The sequence below is a fragment of the Capricornis sumatraensis genome, chromosome 6 (genome assembly GCF_032405125.1).
Source record: "Capricornis sumatraensis isolate serow.1 chromosome 6, serow.2, whole genome shotgun sequence".
Taxonomy (NCBI): domain Eukaryota; kingdom Metazoa; phylum Chordata; class Mammalia; order Artiodactyla; family Bovidae; genus Capricornis; species Capricornis sumatraensis.
In genome coordinates this window covers 90,543,816-90,565,573 of record NC_091074.1, presented here as the reverse complement: position 1 = coordinate 90,565,573, position 21,758 = coordinate 90,543,816, and the positions used below count along the sequence as shown (strand labels likewise).

Sequence of the window (21,758 nt, the reverse complement as noted above, 5' to 3'; positions counted from 1 at the left end):
TGTCAGAAACCAACTGACTAGACTTCCCTAGAGGTACAGTGGATAAGAACCCACCTGCCAATGCAGGAGACGCGAGTTAGATCCCTGGTCCAAGAAGATTCCACGTGCCGTGGAGCAGTTAAGCTCAACTGCTGAGCCCGCATGTTGCAACTACTGAAGCCTGTGTGCCTAGAGCCTGTGCTCCACAAGGGAAAATAGCGCATTGTGAAGCCTGGGCACCACAACAAAGAGCAGCCCCCAGGGAAAGCACCGGCGCAGCAACAAAGACCCAGTGCAACCGAAAGAAAAAAAAAAACAAAAAAACTAAGTGGCCGTGAATGGTAGTGTTTGTTTCTAGATTCTCAGTTTTGTTCCATTGATCTACACGTCTGCCCGTATGCCAGTACCATGCTGTCTTGATTCCTGTAACTTGGTTGTTTTTTGTTGTCGTGTCCAACACTTATGACCTCATGGACTGTAGCCCGCCAGGCTCCTCTGTCCATGGGATTCTCCAGGCAAGAATACTGGAGTGGGTTGCCATTTCCTTCTCCAGGGGATCTTCCTGACCCAGGGATCAAACCAGAATCTCCTGCTTGGCAGGCAGATTCTTTACCACTGAGCCACCTTGGAAGCGCACTGTAACTTGGTAGTAAGTATTAAAACTGAGATGTATGAGTACTCTGCTTTCGTTCTTCAAGATTGCTTTGGCTGTTCTGGGTCTCTGGAATTTCCATATGAACTTTAGGATCAGCTTGTCCATTTTTGCAACAAAGAAAAGAAAGACAGCTGAAAGTTTGGCAGGGGTTATATTGAATCAGTGTTGGGAGGATTGCATCTTAACAATCCTGTCTTCAATTCATGAACACAGGATAATTTTCCATTTATTCAGTTCTTCAATTTCTTTCAGCAGAGTTTTATAGTTTTTAGTATGTTTTGCACTTCTTTTGTTAAATGTATTCCTAAGTATTTTATTATTTTTGATGTTATAAATGAATTCATCTTTTAATTTCCTTTTCAGATTATTATAGCTAGTGTAAAGAAACACAACTGTCTTAATGAATAGGTAAAGAAGATGTGGTACATATATACAATGGACACTACTCAGCCCTAAAAAACAGATTGTCATTTTGCAGCAACATGGATGGGCCTAGAAATTAACATACTAAGTGAATCAGACAGAGAAGGACTAATATTATACGATACCACTTGTAATGTGGAGTCTAAAAAGTAGTAGAAATTAACTTATTTATAAAAGAGAAACAGACTTATAGACATAGAAAACAAACTTACGGTTATCAGAGGGGAAGTCAAGGAGAGAGATAAATTGGGAATTTGGGCTTAACAGATAAACATTACCATATATAAAGTAGATAAACAATAGGATTTACTGTATAGTGCAGGGAATTATAGTCAATATCTTGTAAATAACCTAAATGGAAAATAATGTGAAAAATATATCTATCTTTCTTGGGCTTAGTGGTAAAGAAACTGCCTGCCAGTGCAGGAGATGCAAGAGATGCCAGTTCAGTCCCTGGGTCAGGAAGATCTCCTGGGAAAGGAAATGGCAACCAACTCCAGTATTCCTGCCTAGAAAATCCCATGGACAGAGGAGCCTGGTGGGCTAGTGTCCATGGCATCACAAAGAGTTGGACGTGATTGAGCACACACATAAGCACAGCATCTCTCTCTCTCTATATATATATATACATATATATATAAAATCACTGAATCACTTTGCTGTACACCTGAAACTAAGACAATATTCAATTAAAACAAAAAGAAGCACAACCATGTTTTGTATACTACTCTTGTATCTTGCAATCTTAATGAACTTGTTTGTTAGTTTTAACAGTGTTTGGGGTGGATTCTTTAGAATTTTCCATATAGATTATGTCATCCACAAAAAGATAGTTTCACTTCTTCCTTTCCAATGTGAATGTCTTTTATTTTACTTTCTTAGCTAATTACTTTGACTAGACCCTTCAGTACAATGTTTAACAGAAATACAATCCCTCTTTTTTATCCCTTCTCTCCTCAACCATTGACTTGAAAAGGGGAAGAGCCCCTATGAAATTGGGTTTTAATATGTAGTAAGATTTTTTTTTTTTTTTTTTTGCTTTTTGTTAATATTTTGGGCTACCCTCGTAGCTCAGTCAGTAAAGAATCTGTCTGCAATGCAGGAGACCCAGGTTCAATTCCTGTGTCAGGAAGATCCCCTGGAGAAGGAAATGGCAACCCACTCCAGTACTCTTGCCTAAAGAATCCCATGGACAGAAGAGCCTGGCAGGCTACACAGTCCATGGTGTCACAAGAGTCGGACATGACTTAGTGACTAAACCACCACCAAGATATTTTTCTCTTGTGTCTTTGCAGCAGCTTCAGTCAAATAGTTGTACAGCTTTTGTCAGTCATTCTTGATCAGCAATTGGCCAAAACACAAACTAAATGCAAAGCATGAGGGAGACATACGAGGAGTAAACAAATAATCTGTAGAAGAGAGTCAATTTAGGATTACATGAGATTACAGCCAAAAGTATGCACTGGCTCAGAGTTTTTCCGAATGGCAAATTAATATTCATTACCCAAGAATGTAATGCAGATAGTGCTAGAATTGGCTGAGGGCATGAGATATCCTCAGAGGATGAGCAAAATAGGAGTGAACTATTATGGAGTGGTTTATGTAATATAGGAATTTTTTTTTAAGAAAATATTTCATAAGCAAATAGTGTTATAATGAATCAGTACCCCACAGGGTTGCAATATAGAAAAATTATGCATATATGCTTATAAGGCTTATTTTCCAAAGGATTCACAAGACAATATGATTATCTCAGGGTGAGGACTACAGTGGTAGGGATGGAATTTTATGCTTTTCTAACAAAGGTCCATCTAGTCAAGGCTATGGTTTTTCCAGTGGTCATGTATGGGTGTGAGAGTTGGACTATAAAGAAAGCTGAGCGCAGAAGAATCGATACTTTTGAATTGTGGTATTGGAGAAGACTCTTGAGGGTCCCTTGGACTGCAAGGAGATCCAACCAGTCCATCCTAAAGAAAATCAGTCCTGAATGTTCATTGGAAGGACTGATGCTGAAGCTGAAACTCCAATACTCTGGCCACCTGATGTGAAGAGCTGATTCATCTGAAAAGACCCTGATGCTGGGAAAGATTGGGGGCAGGAGGAGAAGGGGATGACAGAGGATGAGATGGTTGGATGGCATCACCGACTCAATGGACATGGGTTTGGATGGACTTTGGGAGCTGGTGATGGACGGGAGGCCTTGGCGTGCTGTGGTTCATGGGGTTGCAAAGAGTTGGACACGACTGAGTGACTGAACTGAAACTGAAACTGAGTTTTCTTTTTTTTTAAAACATGGTTAACTAGTAGTGCTTATGAACTACTTTATTTCTTCTTTATGTTTTTCTATATTTAAAAAGAATGTAGTCTACTAAATGCTATTGCAAAAAAGAAACATCAGGTACATTACATATGTAATTATGGGCCTATCAAAGAGAATTCTACCCCTCCCTTAGAAATACTTGAGTGATGAGTAACCAGAGAATGGTCTGAAAAATGAAGAAGGAAGGGTTATTTGAGTCAACTATTCAGGATGTGTCTGTCATCTTTGCTGGGTAAAAGAAGTGTGAGCTGAGGGTGTCCCTCCACCCTCAGGAACTGAGTGGGCAGCTCAAGGGGGTGGAGCTGCCCTTTGAGACAGGAAAGGGCAGGGTCTGTTTCTGGTTGGCTGGGAGCCCCTCAATATTTTCAGAAAATGCTGGCACAGGTACAGCAACCTCCTGTCACGAAAGGGTAGAAGCAGTCTATACAGCTAGCTGCCCAGCGTGTGTGATTCAAATTAAAAACAAACAAAAAAACAGAAACAAAAAACAGCAGACAGGGATAACGGGGTGGAGGGACCTTGAGCCTGAGTGATGGAGGGTGGAGGGCAAGAGTTCCAAGATATAGATATCGAGACCCTCACAGGCCAGTGCTAGTGGTCTGAGCTCGGGTTAGAACTCTTGAAGGCCATACACCAAAGAACGTTTTTCTTCTCAGGGCTGTAGTCAGATTCTGCATAGAGGCCGGGGAAGCTGTACAGAGCAGAGCCAGAGGGGACACCAGGGTGGCCCTTATGTAGAGATTAGACCAGAAATAGGTTCCCAGCAGTCTTAGAAGCATTGCCAAGTTAATTCTTTCCTCAGGCTGTTCATTTGAGCATCTCTGTTTAATGTTCAGATTTTTTGGGGGGGGAAGAGAGGGTGGCGGCGCGGTGTGCTTGCTTTTAATCTTACCCTTTCTATTTGTAACCAGGCATTCTTCTACTTTAAAAAAAATGCTCTCTTGGGAATTCCCTGGCAGTCCAGTGGTAGAAGCTCTGAGCTTCCACTACAGGGAGCTCAGGTTCAATCCCCGGTTTGGGAACTAAGAACCCACATGCTGTGTGAGGTGTCGCTAATAACTAACTGACTAAAAAAAAAAAATTCTCTTAATTTCTTAGCAAAATTAACTTTGGAACATTCTAGCCAATTGCAAGTTTGTGAGGAGGAAAGGCAGGTGTTTCTAGGCTCTGCTTGGTTAAGAGACAGGAGCAGGGTGCCTCCGTGGTCGCCAGCTGGAGGGTGGCAGCCATGAAGGAGGAGACAGAAACCAGAATAAACCAGGAGAGAGTGAGGCTGGCCATGGGGCTGCGTCCTTGAGCCCTCTGTCACTTGTTGAGCAAACATTTACCTGGTGCCAGAGGGTCTAGATGACAGTATCTAACATGTGTTGAGTATTTACTATAGGTTGAACCACAGGAAATTCACAATAGTCAGTCATTTTAGATGTATCAAAATGGCAATTTCCTGTGATTTAGTCTAACACATGTACTCTAAATGATTTGCATGTATTCATCACATTTATTGCTCACATTCACCTATAAAGTGGAAACTGTTGCGTTACTATTCCCATGCTGCCGTGAGGAGCCAAGATCAGTCTGGTTGCGTACCTCTCTCAAGGTCACACAGCAAGGAGTGGAGTCACCACTGGACTTAAATCGAGGCGTTTGGCTTCGAGGCTGACTTATCCCTACGCTACTTCTCCTGGGTTGAGAGCTGAGCACTAACGAGCTCTGGAGAGTTTAGGTCTGCATCCTCAGACGACTTTTTTTCTAAAAAGAGGCAGGGTAGACTAGGTCCTGGCCAGGAAGGCACTGGGACTGTAGCCCTTCACCTTGTTCAAGTCGTAACAAGCTTCACAAAGCTCACGTATTCAACCAGCTCCTTTATCGGGTCGGTCCTTATCTAGGATCAGAGACAGCTTTACATCCTTTTATTAGAAGCCGTCTTGAAGCTATATGGACATTTCAATCAGTTTTGAAAAACCCCAAATGAGCAACTCATTCAAAGCCTTAGACCATTTAAGAAGAGGGTCCCAAGCTCTTCAAATCTCAGGTCTGGGTTCCTGAAACAGCCATCTAATCCTATCTGGCCTCTCTACACTCTCTCTCTGATTGTACGTTATCCCAAAGGCTGGGTAATCTTCCCAGAATGCCATTTTCACTATGTCATTCTTGGAACTGAAAAAAGTTTCCCACTGCCTAGACAGTCATATGCAAACTCTTGAATTTGGCATCAAAGGAACTCCATTACTCAGCCTGGTCCACTTTCAGTCTCAGAGGTTCTTAATGGTTCTCCTAGTCAGGAAACCCATTTCTCACTTAATGGCTATATCCACAGCCAATTCACTGTTTATGCCTGCCAGGCTTTGCTCATTGAGCTTTCCCCTCACTGCTTTACTAGCGTCAATGCAATTCTCTCTTACCCTCCAAGCTCAAGCCTCACATCTTCTGAATGGCCCGTTCTAACTTAAGCTTACAAATATTAAAATCGTAGCTCTTTGAATTCTGAGGATGCAGCCTAGAATTTGTCTATCTACGCTGTTGTGAACAATATTTCAACTCTCTGTATAATATACAAAGAAACTCAGACAGAGATCATGTTGTCTACAACATTCACTTCTTCAGCATTTATCAAGCACCTGGCATTTAGTATTCTTGCCTGGAGAACCCCGATGGACAGAGGAACCTGGTGGGCTACAGGGAGAAAGAAAGAAGAAAAATGAAGATGTTAGCTGCTCAGTTGTGTCCAACTCTTTGTGATCCCATGGACTGTAGCCCACCAAGCTCCTCTGTCCATGGGGATTCTCCAGGCAAGAATACTAGAGTAGGTAACCATTCCCTTCGCCAGGGGATCTTCCCAACCCAGGGATCGAACCTGGGTCTCCAGCATTGCAGGCAGATTCTTTACCATCTGAGCCACCAGGGAGAGATGGTGTCATATGGACAGTTCAGCATTCACATCTGATCTTTAAGAGAGAGCTGGAGGTTTGGGAGCCTACAGCACAGACGAGAGGTGTGGCCAGCTGTGCTAATGCCCCACTCATATCCCATGGGACCCCTTCATCATTTGTGTTCACATAAGCTCTCGGCATGTTCTCTTGACTCTTTGTCAGATGTGACCCTCAGGTCGCCTGAGCCTCTTTTGCCTGTGAGCACAAGAACCAGAAGCACCTGGAACGTATTTCTCTCTCAGCAGTGATGACAGGTGCTGGAACATTCACTCTCTGCACTCCTTGCCCCTGATGCAGACCATTCTGAAGCGGACCCACACTGCTTCCAGGGCACTCCTGTATAACCTGACTTGATATCATGGCACCCGGCTTGGCAGTCCATTCTCCCTTCCATTTTCCCCTTCTGAGACTTCTTCCTAACAAATCTCTTTGACAAGAATTTCATGTGCTTTCAGAGGAATCCCCACTAAGAGAAAGTGTTTAAATGAAACCACTCCAGGAGGATGAGCAGTCAGGAGGGGTCCCCTAGGGAAGGCCAACCCTAAGTACAGGAAGATGAAGACTGTGAAGGAGATGGAAGGGGGATGGCAGATGGGACCAAGGAGAACCAGAAGAGTGGCAGCCATGAAACAGAAATTTCCAGAAGGAAAGAGTTATTAACAGTACCAAACAAAGCAGAGGAGCCTAATACGGTAAGATTAAGAGGAGAGGAGCCTGATGAGTTAAGCCTAATAAGGTAAACTATGTTTACAGGATCTGGTGATCATAAGGGCACAGGGCCCTTAGGAACAATTTTCCCTAGACTTGTGACCCCAGTTCATGTCCAAAGGAGGATCTTCTTCCTCCCTCGGTATGCTAATCTTCCTTCGTGTCTCTCTTATAGACAGAGGGGTCTAAAGCTCACTCATATATGTAGCTCTGTGATATGTATCAAGGCATATTCATTTCTAGTTCTGTTTCTGGAACCGGACATTTCTCTTTAGTTGTACTGAGACTGTCAGGTTAGCACTCAGACATCTGAGAGGTCAGGATAGACATGGATGCTGATGTGCTTACAGAATCAAAGGCTGGTGGCTTTAGTCTTTTCTTTGGGGCAGGAGCAAGAGAAGGAAAGGAGGGAGGGGAAGGTCTGGAATAGATACCAAAGGCAACACAGAAGGGAGCTGCCCAAGGAGAAGCGAAGGGATTTATTTGTGCCTGCAGGGCCACTGAAAGAATTCCGGGGAGTGTTCAGGCTCAGGGTGGAGGAGCAGTGGTGAAGACTGACACTCTGGGCTGGAGTTTTTCCATGAGAAAGGCTTGTGTGGCTGTGGATGGACACGTTCCCACACGTGGGTGGGAAAAGATTGCTGTGTTCTTGAAGGATTAGAAATAAGAATTTTGAAAAAAACTTTAAAGGTGAAGACTTCATGCATACTAGAGAAGGTTTACACATAGGTTTTTAAGGGAAATATGGCAAACTGTGCTTAGGTACTGTGCAAATTCAAAGGACTCATGGCAGGAACATTCCATTTTGGCCATAGAGTTACAGACTTGAAGGGTTTCCTCTTATTATGGGATGTCTTTGTAATGGGGGGGAGCAGAGAGGGATTCACGAGGAAGATGCGAAAAGAGCTCACATTTCTCTAGAACCGTATCAACTGTGGAGGCAGTAGTTAGAAAGAGCCATGTCAGACTCTGGGCTTGTCAGCACCTCTTCAACGTGATATATTTTAAGGTTTTCTCAGCACGAGTTTGACTTTTAACAATGAATCCAGTAAAGGGGGGAAGTGATAATAAATCACAAACAATAAAAACCAACAGAGATTTCTTCTGACTCTGCCACCGGAGCTCTTCCATCCCGCTGGCCAGTCATGATATGGTAACTGAAAGCACTTGGAAGAGGCCGGATGCAGCTATACCCAGGAGACCAGAGGCATGGGAGCCTTTCAGAAGGCACCTTGCTTGTCAAGAGTCATGGCTGCTACAATGGACAAGGGAGGGGCTCTTAGGTCGGGGGTTGGGGAAAGGAATAGGAGAGAGTAAAGCAATGGCTGCCAGGCAGGGGAGAGTGGAACGGCAGTAAGATCAGGCTTTGCAGGGTGAACAGTTCTGCCCGGGGTGGTGGAGAGGTGAGGGAGGGTCTGGAGACAGCTACTGGGGTCTCGTCTACGGGAAAGGCATTTTAATAATTAACAAATGAGAAAAGGCATGGAGCCAGTAGTAATGTGACCCTAGCCTTTTGAAACTATGCCTTAGGAGCCTGCAGACACGTTACAGGCTCCCCAGCCAGTGAAGGCTGAGAGAGATAGGAAAACCCAAGGAACTGCTGTAACCAAATAAAACTTACCACTAGGTCGATTTAAGACACATTTGATGAGAGCTGTAATTCAACACTGGGAATATGGAAGGTACAAATGGAACAGGTCTTATAAATTACTGAAATTAGCAAGTCAGAGACAAACATAATTTTAATTTTTCTCTTCTCACTTTGTTAATACTCCTTTAATATCATCAACACAATATTGAATTTGCTGTTTCCCTATATTGGCTGAAATAATCAGATACAGTCTTACGTGTAAAAACACAAAGATGCTTTGGTCTAAGAATTCTTTTTTCAACACAACCTTTCATGTCCTTCCACAGTTCAAGATGCCTGGAGTTTTCTTTCTTTCTTTCTTTTTTTTTTTTACTGCAACTAAATGCTATATCGAGTTCTTCAGAGGCAGGAAGATAGAGTAGGAAAAAAAGGATTATTCCAACCCCCACTCTGCTCTTAATCAGCTATATGATGTTGGACACCTTAACCAGTCTTTCAAAACCACGAGTCACCTAAGCGAAGAAGTGAAATAGCCAGCAGGAGAGGTGAGGAAGGACCAGCAGTGAAGCAGAAGGAAATCAAGGAGACTGCGACACAGAAGCCAAGAGAAGAAAGTGTTTTTAGAAAGAGTGGTCAACCATGTTGAAAGTTGTTGCAAAGATAAGTTGAAGTTTCCGCTGCATCTGGCAATGTGAAACTAAGACTTCTAAACTGTTCTTGGTCCATTATTTCAAGACCATGGGGTATCTTAATAGAGAGGGGGGAAAAGATAGCATCTTTGATGATCATTTTATGAGACTTCTTTTCCAAGGTCTTATTTTTATATTAAAACAAAAATCTGAGAATAAATTTTTACAATCCGGGTTTTTCCTTTTCACTTTCTGTCATTCTAGGTTCTCTGTGCCCATTTAAGGGAGAATTCTAAGGGATGGGAGTAAACTAAACTGGGACTATACAATTCAGGGCAGGTTCAGAAACATTCCCTCTTCATTGTAAGTGCATCTGATAACAATATTTTCCATACTGATGTGCAACACTCTTTCAAATGCACTCATTTCATGGTTAGCCTAAATTTAGGCAAACACAATTTCTGAATACTAAGAAAAACAAATGCCATAATAAGCCAGATTCTAGCACAAGGGTCTAAAAATAGTGGATTCCTTCTCCCAGCTCCACACACAAAGGAAAAGCTCTTGGACGTCAGAAGTTCCATGAAGCCCCGAGACAAGGCTCTCTGCATGTGTGTACTGACTTCCCAGTGGACATCTGGCTGTTTAGATGTTGGGAACACATTTCATCAACTAACTTTAGTTATAATACCCTTACCCACTCAGATGGTCTGTGGTCATTCAGAACTGGAAGCATCGAAGGGACTTAGAGACTTGGAAAGTGGGGAAACTGAGTCTTGAGAGCCTTGAGTCTTGGCAGGATTGGTGAAATTACACAGCTCACACACCAGTCTGTTCCTGCATCAGCCGCCTTAAAACAAACCTCCCAGGCCCTCACCTTGCTCCCCTCCCAGCACAACTCCTCTCACAAAGTCCAGACTCAGTGTCTCTGCTTCCTGACCTCCCATTCACTCTCTGCCCACTCCAATCTGACTCCCTTCTCCACACTCATGAATAACTGCATGCACGTCAAGGTCACCAACATCTTTCATGTGATCCAAACAAAGGTCACTTCTCTCCAGCCCTTTTACGACACCGCTCAGCAACATCTGACACCCCACTTCACCTTCTTGACTCATTTTCCCTCCTGGCTTCCATGACTCCTGGCCTCTGGGTTTTCTCTGCATTGACTTTTCCAGTTTCTCTGCTGACTCCTCATCTTCCTCCCAACCTCTTCTCTCACTTTTTTTTTTCTACCTGGTGATTTCAACAGGCTCAGAATTGTAAGTATCCATAAGGGTGAATGTTTCAGGCTCTCCACTGAGCTCCTGACTTGTAAACCCCACTGCAGTCTCCATACTGAATGTCTATTTGGCACATCACAGTTAACAACACGCAAGACCGAAATCTTTATTCTTCCCTCCAAAGCCTGCTCCTCCCAAAGTCTTTACCATCTCACCAAATGGCATCACCATCTGTCTACCCAGCTGCTCAAGTCAAAAGCCTAGAAGTCATTCTAGACACTTTCATTTTCCTTTTCTCCATATTCAATAGACCAAAGATCTGCCAGTTCCACTGCCAAAGCATGTCTTAAACAGGCCTGCTTCTTGCGTCTACCCCGCCGCCAGGGGTAGTGTGGACTATTGCAACTTCTAACCCTCCTCCTTGCTTTTTGTCTGCTGCCTGCAATCCATGCCACACAGCGGCCAGCAAAGCAGTGTCAAAACACCAGACAGATCAGATCCTCTGTCCTTAAGGCCCTGGAGCAACTCAGGACAAGGCCAGACGATCCAGCTCCCACCCGCCTCTCCTGACCTTCCAACTGCACCACCACCGTTCTTTCTTCCTCAACCCCTGCATGCCAGGCCCTTTCTTGCCTGCAGGCCTTGGTGCTCCTCCAAGAGGCACTCCCCCCCCCCCACTATAAATCTCTGGGTTCCCTTCGCATCAGCTTCTCACTGCCTGTAACTAAGCTGTGCACACAAGAGGGTCCCTGCTAAGTGAAAGTTCTGAGAGAGCGGTGGCCCTATCCACGGTGGCCATGGGTGTCGCCCTTCTGGCAGCTGAGGGAAAGGATGCTCATAGTGGCACTGGGTGGGGAGGGCAAACTCCTGGCTCCTAAACAATGGATGAGTCAGCTGACGCCTGCGGTTAGTGTGTGAGGGAAGACATCTCCCTGGGAAGAGTGGCCACACCCAGCGCTGATGCACAAAAGCACTGGCTAGCCTCGCTGGGGTCAGGCTGGGCTCGGCATTTCCCTCAGACCTTGGCCTTAGTGTGCAGTCACTGCAGAAGGGGGGTTTTTATTTAAAAACAAATGGCAACAGAACTGGTCCAGGAAAGGCTTCCTTCTACCCAGGCGGTAGACTGGCCCTGGGGGCTGCCATCTAAAATAAGGGGCAATTCCTGGATGGCCGCCTTCCCACCTGTCTGACTGCAGATTCCAAAGGCTTGGCTCCAGTCAACAGGGGGGCAGGAGGAAAGCTTCTGTTGCCATAGTAACCACAGTGCTCCTGGGGCCTAGGCTCAAGGTTTCAGATAAACAACTATTTAGAGAAGTGAAGAAAAGGAGAGGAGAGAAACCAAAAAAAAAAGGTGAAATGGCGAGAAGTAATCTTACAAGTGTTGCAAGACACGCTCTGAAAATAAAACCAGGGAGCCAAGAGTAGAATCCTCCCACCAGCACGGGAGTGGCCTCCTGCCGGGGACCCAGCCGGAACAAAAGGCCCCATTGACACAAACATCTGTTACTACTAAACACTTAGGAATCAATATTTTCCTAAAGGCTTTTTTTTTTTTTCTTTTCTCCTTTTGGCTTTAAAGGGTTACTGTCTGCCAGGCTAACAGACCCTCACCTTCTCCAAGTCCACGGTCATCATGTGAAGTGACTATTAGAACTTCAAATGAAGAATTTGATCCTGGAAATGGCCCTGTGCTAGTTTTTTTTCCTGAACACAGACACCAGGAAAATGTCAGAAGGCAAATCCAAACCCACGCCCTGAAAGACTTAAAATGTTAACAGTCACATCCCTGGGAGGATGAGTAATCTAGCCCAATTTAATTTAAAAAGGAAACCCAGCAGATTTAAGAGATGGCCTGGATGTGCCTTGAAGGGAAGCAGGAGCATGATAGGGAGGATGGGAAGGTGACAGGATCATGGGGGCTTTACCTCAACACCTGCATTTCCTCCGGGGAGTTCTGCACCTCATCCTGGAGGCGATGCCAGCGCAGGCAAGCCCTCAGCTTCTGCTGCTCCCGGGCCTCGTGGGGGGCCAGCTGCTTGGAGCACAGACGCACAAACACACATACACAAAACACAGTCACTGCTGTCCTCTGCAGAGTCAGAGCCGCCCAGTGGAGCGGCGGGCTTTGTTTCAGGGGGGGATGGCACAGACAGCCCCCACTGCGCCTTGTGCCCCATAGGGAAAGTCCGAGGGCCAAAGAGGTCTTTTAGGTCCTCAAACTAAGAACCAGCCCGCCCTCCCGCGCTGCCTGTTTGGGAGCCCCTTGGTCTGACAGCCTCCCCCTCCACCCCCCCGCCCCGCCCCCCTCGTCCTGCCCTGGAGAGAGCAGACCTCCCTAGGGGCTGGTTTCCACTCTGATTCCATCCAGCCCTTTCTTGCCTTGTCTTTTCGCACAGGGTGGGAAAGGTCCCCTCCATTTACCTCCTATTTTTTCCCAGCCCCCAGTTTTGTTAAGGGCTGTTTACAGGGGAGCTAATGTAACCCAGATGACTCTGTTTGCATATAACCAGGAAGAGCCCAATGCCTAGACTCCCTCTCGGGTGGGAAGGCCATCACCCCTGCCCTATTGGGCAGAACTGGCTGCTGTCACCCGTGTGCTCACAAGGCCCCTTGGCTTTAAATGCCACAGTGGGGGGTGGGTGGGGTGGGAGGCAGGACATCCACTGGGGAGGGAATTGTCAGTGTCTACAGGCATTCCTGGAAACTAACAGATATTTACTGATTCTCTGCTAGGCCCTGGGGACATAATGGACACAACTATGACCTTGAGGAGTCGAGGGAGACAGATGAGAATACTAACCATTGGAGTCCAGTGATGGATGGTAGGGGTTGAAGAAGGACCCCAGAGCTCCCAGGACAACCAGAGTGTTCAGAAGGTTTTCCTGGGGAGGGGATGGGGTTTGAACTGGCCCTCAGGGAAAGCAGGAGTCACCTAGGAGAGGAGAAATTTCAGGAAGAGGGGAAGCATGTACAAAGCTCATGGGGCCTGGAAAGAGTGTGAAATGTTTTAAAAACGGGGAAGGTTAAGGTTGGCCAGGGAGCAGGCTGCCATTCAGGGAGGGACAGAAGTGCCAAGTAGCTAGCAGTGGTGAACATGATCAGCAAAATTTGTGTGTCCTGTTGTTATGGACTGAATTGTGTTCCCCCAGCAGGAAACCCTATGTTGAAGACCTAGTCACCGGTGTGACTGTGTTTGGAGATGGGGTCTCTAAGGAGGTAATTAAGGTTAAACGAGTTCAAAAGGATAAGGCCCTAGCCCAATAGGGTTGGTGTCTTTGTAAGAAGAGGAAGAGACACTGAAACTCTCTCTCTGGGCCATGTAACAACATAATGAGAAGATGGCCCTTATCGAGCCAGGGAAGAAAGGCCTCATCAGAAACCAAGCCTGTCAGCACCTTGATCTTGAACTTCCCAGCCTGTTTAAGTCTCTTGGTCTGTGGTCCTTTGTTATGGCATCCTGAGCCGACTAAGACACCTGTGAAGAAGTCTAGACTTTCTCCAAGTTGATGACAAGTTAAATGACTCAACTTGCCACTAATTCAATTCACTTCTCTCCATGGAATCCCACTGAGAGGAGTGGAGGTTTCTATCTCCTGGTTCAGAGACCCCCTCTCCCCTTTGCGGCACTTGATAATGTGTGGCACTGCAAAGCACAGTCTCCTGGGCAGAAAAGTAACATTGCACCCTCATGCCTTGTTCAGGGATGAAGTAACTTGTTGACCGGGAGAGTCCCCTGAGGCCACCCACCCTTTTCTGCCCTGAGGAGCACTTTTCTCTGGCTGAGGAGGCTTGGCAGGGACCACCAGCAGCTCAGTTTTATCCAACCTTCAAGGAAGGGATCAGAGCAAGGGATGAACCCTGGAAATGTTTCCAAACTTTGTGCTGATTCCAGAATGGACACTTCACTTCAGAGGGTATCTGTGGTTTCATATATTGAAGACTTACTGCACGTACCTTAAAGGATGATGAGGTGGACTGCTCCCTACTCCAGGTTAAGGGTAAAGGAGGGACAGAGAAACTTTAACCCCTATGTTCTCTTTGAGGCTCATAAGAAGTCATCTCCTCCAAGAAGGTTTTCTGGATTTTCTCATATCCAGCCTCTTTCACCTTTGAACTCCCACACTAATTAGTGTTTACCTCTCTTTGCTAACTTATTTTCTTCTTCCTTCCACTATATGCTTTCCTTATCTTCAAAATTAGACTCTGATCTTTTTCAAAGCAGCGTTGTGGATTTAGCCGTTTATCTCTATGAATCCAGCAGAGAATGGACACATGGAAGGTTTATAGCTGTGAGATGCAGCCAGGGCAGCTTTGTGCCTCTATCAGTACCGACAGATGCAGGCCAGAACAGCTAGAGGCAGGACCCAAGCAGAGAGATTCCAGGAGGTAGAGGCAAGAGGAAGGATAAAGAGGGAGTGCTCTTTGGGGACTCAGGACATAAAGGGCAGACACCTGACATACACTCATGATGACCAGAATAGCACAAATCTGATTGTCTCAGGTGGAAGCACCTCAGGGGAGAGATGGTGAGAGAATCCTTGCTGAATGCCTACTCCAAGGAAGGTGGTGGCAAAAACAAAGATGACGAGAACAAGAAGGACAACTGGTATTTCTCGCACACACTCTATGTGTCAGGCACGGTGCTAATAAGCTCATTCACACACTACCCCCTCCACTCTGCAAGGTTAAGCATTTTATAAATGAGGAAACTGAGCCTCAGAGAGGTGACTTAACCTCCTGACACTCACAAAGCTGGCAAGCAGCAAAGCTGGGGTTCCAACCTGGGTCCTACTTCAGACCCAGCCTTTCTGCTCAAGAATCTGCCATGTGACCTCTCTTCACAGGATTCTGCGTGGAGGGGGACACGGCTATACACACTGCTAGCTCAGTAGCCAAGGTGGGAAAGCGGGGTGGGAGGATGAGCAGGACACTGTGCCACTGTGAAAGAGGTTATCGCCTACTCATGAGGATAGCAGGAAGAAGAAACAAGTGAGAAAAAAGAGGTAAGTACAACTACAGTGGAAACTCAAAGTTTCTAGAAGAGCATTACCGAACTGTGAATGAGATGAAGAGCCTGGGCTATCAAAGGAAGGTGACCTTGAGCTGGCTAGTGAAAGATATACAGGATTTCAACAGGCAGAAGGAACTTGAACAAAATCATGCAGACGTGTACAAACTTGTGAATTTCAGAATTCAAATCGTCCAGTATGCAGAGATGGTAGGGGAAAAGATGAGACCAGATATTAGGAATTGGAAAACAACCAGGAGGCAAGCAGGAAGCAGGTTAGCTGCCATAGCTTCCTTATTGCTGGTGGCGAATTCTTAAGTAGAGGTTGTAAACTAGGAGTGTGTTGAGCAGGTCTGGCCTCGGTGTGTATTTGGTCTGCATATTTTTCACACTGATAAATTTCACATAAAAATCCAGAGTCATAGTTTCTTTTAAAACACTAGAAGTCCAGGCTCTATCGAGCTCTCCTTTCAACATGACAGCAATTGGTCAGAACTGAGGGGAAGCGGCCGGTGTACCACAGTCCTCCCCGTTCCCTAATCTGCAACACCGGCTGCTTCATTCCTCATTACTTGCAGCAGACATCTAAAATCATGACTCTGGACTTAAAATTTCATCTCATCACTTAACAAAGCAGAACACAGTCGATGTCAACACAACCACAACCACAAAGGGGTGCTTGAGTATGCCGCAGCACCACCTGTCCTGCAAGTCTTTGCTCAAATGTCTCCTCATCAGAGACCTTCTCCGATGAGCACCTTCTAAAACAGCACTTCCTCCACCCCTCTCTATCTGGCTTCGTTTTCTTGACAGTACTCATCCCTGCAAGCTGCAGGTGCTGTCGTTTACCTACCTGGTCTCCCTGTCATCTCTAGATCGATCGTGAACCCCAGTGAACCCCACGGGGAGCAAGGTCTCCCTTCTCATTTACAAAGCAAACAGAACAAGGGCCTAGGTGCATAATGAGCACTCAATACCTTTCTGTTGAATGAGCGAAAGACTCAGTTGAACTTGACTCTGGGTACTGAAATGCTTAGTGCACTTGAAACTTACCTGCTGTGCCTTGGCCCAGAATACATCTTCCAAGTGAGTGGCGAACCCTTCACTCAGCCACTCCTCCGTCCAGTCTCGAGCCCCAATCGCCAGGCCAAACCAGGCATGAGCAATTTCATGGCAGAGACGGGTCCCACAGAGCTGGCTCATTCCAGTCAAGGTGCTCTGAGAGAGGAAGACGATGTGTGGGCTGGGGATAATGGGAGAGAAAACACACAAGAGTCTTGTCAGGGCCTGTCGTCACGGCCACCCCCTGGGGCAGCTTTCTCAGCCCTGCCAGCCTGTTATTATCATGTGCATGCTAGATCACGACCGATAGGCTCACAGCTTAGATGGTTTTAGAAATAAATAAAGTGGCAGTTTGCGTTCCTGGCAGCGGCTCAGGCTGCCGTTTCTGCCAAGCAGTTGTCTCCGTCATCAAAAGGCTATTACCTGTAATAAGTAACCTGCACTGAGGTTTACACTGAAGAAATTACAAGGCGATGGAAGCATTTACCCTGAAATCTGGACTGTAAAAGAAGAGCAGGTGTGGGAACGTGAAGCCCATGCTGTCAAGACACTGATCAAAGAAGACCCTTCAGCCAAAAATCCGAGTAGCTTACAGACAAAGTGAGAAGTCACGCAGAAGGACAGGAAAAGCCGAGAAGAATGGAACCAAACATTTTCTATTTCAGGCCAGGGCTGGTTACAGAGGTAACAAACTCACAGGTGCCATGGATGGGTGAGGTTTCAAGAGACTCTGATAAAGGCTGAATCTCTGTAAGGCTGAGATTTTCAAAGGTATCTTTTCCTATCTACAGATGCTTATAATTCACATGACACAATGATAGGCAGAGAGAGAGAAGGAAGTTAACTCACTCAGGTGTGCAAATGGCCCCGAGGCTGGCACCAGCCAGGGAGATTTATTAATATCTAATCTCATTTCCCATACTTTGCTTTAAAACTCCAGACACCATGATTAGAGCTGCACTGATGAAATGGCAGGAAGGGAGGCTGACGAGAGAAGAGGTAAAGCGAGTACCTCCTGTGCTTCGGTATTTCTCATTTATCCAGGACTTGTTTACAGTCTTATGAATGAAGAATTTGCTTTGGAAAAAAAAACAAAACAAAACAAACCTCTCCTCCATCAATTGAACACAAGCAGTTGTGAAACCTTCCAAATTAAGAAACTGTACACACTGGTTCCTTCCTTTAAAAGCCACGCATTTGCCATCATGTGGGCTCTGCACAAGCCAGAACTGCTTGCAGATTTGTCCTCCGCCCCCACGGCCACCAGTAGAGAAAACCCCACCTGTATTTCCCTTGCACAACATCACCCATTCAGCTCAGGGAGCTCAACTGAAATCGCGGCAGTCATGTGTGCCAAAACAGACAGCTTTCATGTGAAATAATAACAGGGCAGGCACGCAAATGAGAAAGCGTCTGCCAGGATCTCAGCAGAGTCCACCAGAAACTCTGGGAAATAAAAGTGTAGCTGGGACCTTTAGGATACAAGGGTGCAATGCAGCAGGCGCCAACAGTATTTCAGAGCACTAACTCAGAGGGAAAAAAAGGAAGGCAGGAAGCAACGCAGGAAGGAAAAGAGAGAAGGGTGAGAGAAGGGAGGAGGGTGGGAGGGAACCAAGAGGCACAGGAGCTAAACTTCCTCTTCCTGAGAAAGTCGCCCATGGAGAAGACAAACTGCGAAACCTGGCATTTTCAAGTAAATGACCCCTTGCTCTGGCATGTGCAGCGCTACAAAGAAAAGCCACAGAAATGTACCAAGTAAATAACATTCCAGACATACTGCTGGCAGCACTTCACCCTTTTGGCTAAAACAAAACAGAAGTAACTTCAGGCTTTGTAAACAGGCTCAAAGACAAGCCTGCGTTGGAAAGGTCTGCTGGCCAGAGATCCAGACGGTGCACGCAGAGTTACAGACGTGGTGTGGCTGAGCTGACCCCTCGGCCCAGGAGCGGTACACACGCTGATGACTGTGAAATTGCAGACTGTTCATGAGGAAAAGCCTGCGCTGTCCACGGCGACCTGCTGGCTGCTTTGTCCCAGTGTGGAAGTTGATCCAGGCCCTTTTATGCAAATATCAAAGTCTGAGAGGGCTGAAGGAATGCACAAAGCAGCTGTGTGGGGGTGGCATTTCATTTTCCTGTCCTGTAATTTTTCCCCTTCAACAGTCTTCGTTGTCTCCACCAGACCCGGTATTTTGGAGATACCACCCTGGCCTTGGTTGGGCTTAGGACAGATCCAGACATTGCTGGACTGGTGCCTACATTCCCATTCCCTTGTCCTCAATACTCTCTTCCTAGCCAGGGAGAAATGTGTTTCCTACTGTCTTCTGAGAAAACCGAAGCTTAAACTTCCTTCTAGATTGGAAGGATGTGCATTTCGCTTGATACAAGTGACCCTATTATCAGTGAAAAACATGACCTTCTCCCTGAAAAGCAATTTTCCAGTTTGAGAACCAGATCCCAAATTCTCCTGCAGTGGAGTTTTCTGTCTAAGGTTGGGTTTTACCTATGGATCATACCTCCGTATAAAGAAAATGGCTTCTTTCTTAAACTAAATTAAAACGTAGAGTGAGAGTGAGGTTTTGATAATCTTTCTCAAGGGTTGTTAACAAAATCCTGACATAAAAGGACCAATACAATTTTTTTTCAAGTTAAGGAGAATTTACTCCTCTCCTTTTGAACTTAAATGTCAGGATTTTTCATGGTAACTAGGATTTTTAAACTGCTTTTTTTCAACAATGAATGAAGAACAGTATAATGCTCAAACTCACTTCAAGGAGTAATATTAAATATTCCTCTACCAACAGATAATCTCTTTCACACCCTCCTTCAAAACAGAATGAGTGTTTAGAATTTTCTACTCAAACCTTTCACTTGATTTATAAGTTTCACCCCTGGGCTCCTCACATTTTCCCAAGTTGTCAGAATTGTATTCATGGTCCTAGTCAGTCAGCCGGGCATCAGTCTTCACTCTGACAAGCTCCATTTGAAAACGGGTTTTCTTTTTTCCCTTGAAAGGGCCTGTGTCAACTGCCTCTACAAATGCCAAATTGTTGATTCATCATCATTACAGAGGATGGAAGATAATCACTTCAGTGACATCTTCACCCTAAAAATGGTTCTTTAAAAATTTTTTTTCAAAATCACAGAGTTGATCATTTTTCCCAAATAAGAAATGGGTGGGAAAGGAATATTTTCAACTCTCAAAAAGCACAATCCCTCTTATTTGTATTCTCCGTCATAAATTCTCACTGCAAGTGATCTTGGGGCCAGCGGGGCAGAGCAGGGGGTGGGGCAGGGCAGGGGGGCGGGGCAGGGCAGGGGGCCGGGCAGGGCCCCAGCAGGACGCGTGTGCTCCTTCCTTCCCGGGGGACCACCAGCGGGGCTGCCTCCCGACAAAGGCCACGTGGTATTGTCTGTCTGCTGCCTCCCCGCCCCTCCCCCTCAAGTTTAAAAATATCATTTCTGGTCTGAAAACAGTTTCTCAAGACTGTTCCTAAAAGCTCCCTCCCGACGCAGATTAGAAGGCTGTGTCCGCTAATTTAAAACACGCTTCTAGCAGAGGAGGAAGGAGTGCCTTCATTACTCTCAGGAGCCGCTCCAATCCTTCGGGAGGAATTCAATTTGGAGAGGAAATGGAGAATTTCATCAGATCTTAAGCAGGGGCTGGTGTGTGATTTATTTCTGCTTTGTCCAGGGAGACGTGACCGGCGTGGCCCACCTTGCGGCTCAGGGAGACGTCCAGCACCGCGGCCCCGGCGGGTCAGAGTAGGCTGCAGGCCGACCCAGAGGACAGGAATAGCTTCTGGTTAGGGACAAGAAGAACCCCAGGGCACCCATTATCCCGGAGCAGATCCAACACGCCTTAGGGGGAGCAGATTCACTTTTTATACAGGTCCTTGGGAAGTGCGTCCAGGAAACAGACACATACTCACCAAGCTTGAACTTCTGGGTTCAAAGCTTCTCACAGTCTCAACAACATGTGCAGCCCAACATACCATTCCAGACAGGAAAGAAAAATCAAGAAAGAGGGGAACCCTGAGTACTTCCAGAATTAAACTGGATAACTCTAAAAGGACCTCATGATTATGTGAAAACAACTTTTGCTTGCAAGACTTAGTTGCAAATATAATCAGGATAACTGAAAGGTTAAAGATTCGGAATGCTTCCCAGGTGGCTCAGTGGTAAAGAATCTGACTGCCAATGCAGGAGACACAGAAGATGTGGGTTCGATTCCTGGGTTCGGAAGATTCCCCTGGAGTATTCTTGCCTGGAAAACTTGATGGACTGAGGAGCCTGTTGGGCCACAGTCCATGGGGTCACAAAGAGTTGGACACGATTGAGCATGCGTACTAGAGAAGGCAATGGCACCCCACTCCAGTACTCTTGTCTGGAAAATCCCATGGATGGAGGAGCCTGGTGGGCTGCAGTCCGTGGGGTCGCTAAGAGTCGGACACAACTGAGCGACTTCACTTTCACTTTTCACTTTCATGCATTGGAGAAGGAAATGGCAACCCACTCCAGTGTTCTTGCCTGGAGAATCCCAGGGACGGGGGAGCCTTGGTGGGCTGCCGTCTATGGGGTCGCACAGGGTCAGACACGACTGAAGCAACTGAGCAGCATCCGCAGCAGCAGAGCATGCATACAGACTCAGAGTAAGTAGCTTGGGGCAATGTGAAAGGGAGGACAAATAGGAGTTACCCATTCCTTGGTAACATTTCATGCAAAGATGGGCACAATAAAAGACAGAAATGGTATGGACCTAACAGAAGCATTAAGAAGAAGTGGCAAGAATACACAGAACTGTACAAAAAAGATGTTCATGACCTAGGTAACACGATGGTGTGATCACTCACCTACAGCCAGACATCCTGGAATGTGAAGTCAAATGGGCCTTAGGAAGCGTCACTACGAACAAAGCCAGTGGAAGTGATGGAATTCCAGTTGAGCTGTTTCAAATCCTAAAAGGTGATGCCATGAAAGTGCTGCACTCAATATGCCAGCAAATTTGGAAAACTCAGCAGTGGCCACAGGACTGGAAAAGGTCAGTTTTCATTCCAATCCCAAAGAAAGGCAATGCCAAAGAATGCTCAAACTACCACACAATTGCACTCATCTCACACGCTAGTAAAGAAATGCTCAAAATTCTCCAAGCCAGGCTTCAACAGTACGTGAACCATGAACTTCCAGATGTTCAAGCTGGAGTTAGAAAGGGCAGAGGAACCAGAGATCAA

General features: G+C 46.0%; 1 protein-coding gene across 1 annotated transcript in view; it reads right to left on the bottom strand.

The window, feature by feature from the left end:
• Positions 1-21,758, bottom strand: part of AOPEP (aminopeptidase O (putative)) — a 344,774-nt gene that overhangs the window by 143,912 nt on the left and 179,104 nt on the right. Inside the window, exons 5-6 of the mRNA XM_068973712.1 lie at positions 16,520-16,709; positions 12,384-12,490 (exon numbers count right to left, since the gene is read on the bottom strand). Coding sequence (XP_068829813.1) covers positions 12,384-12,490; positions 16,520-16,709 — 297 coding nt within the window. The remainder of the gene's footprint in view (positions 1-12,383; positions 12,491-16,519; positions 16,710-21,758) is intronic.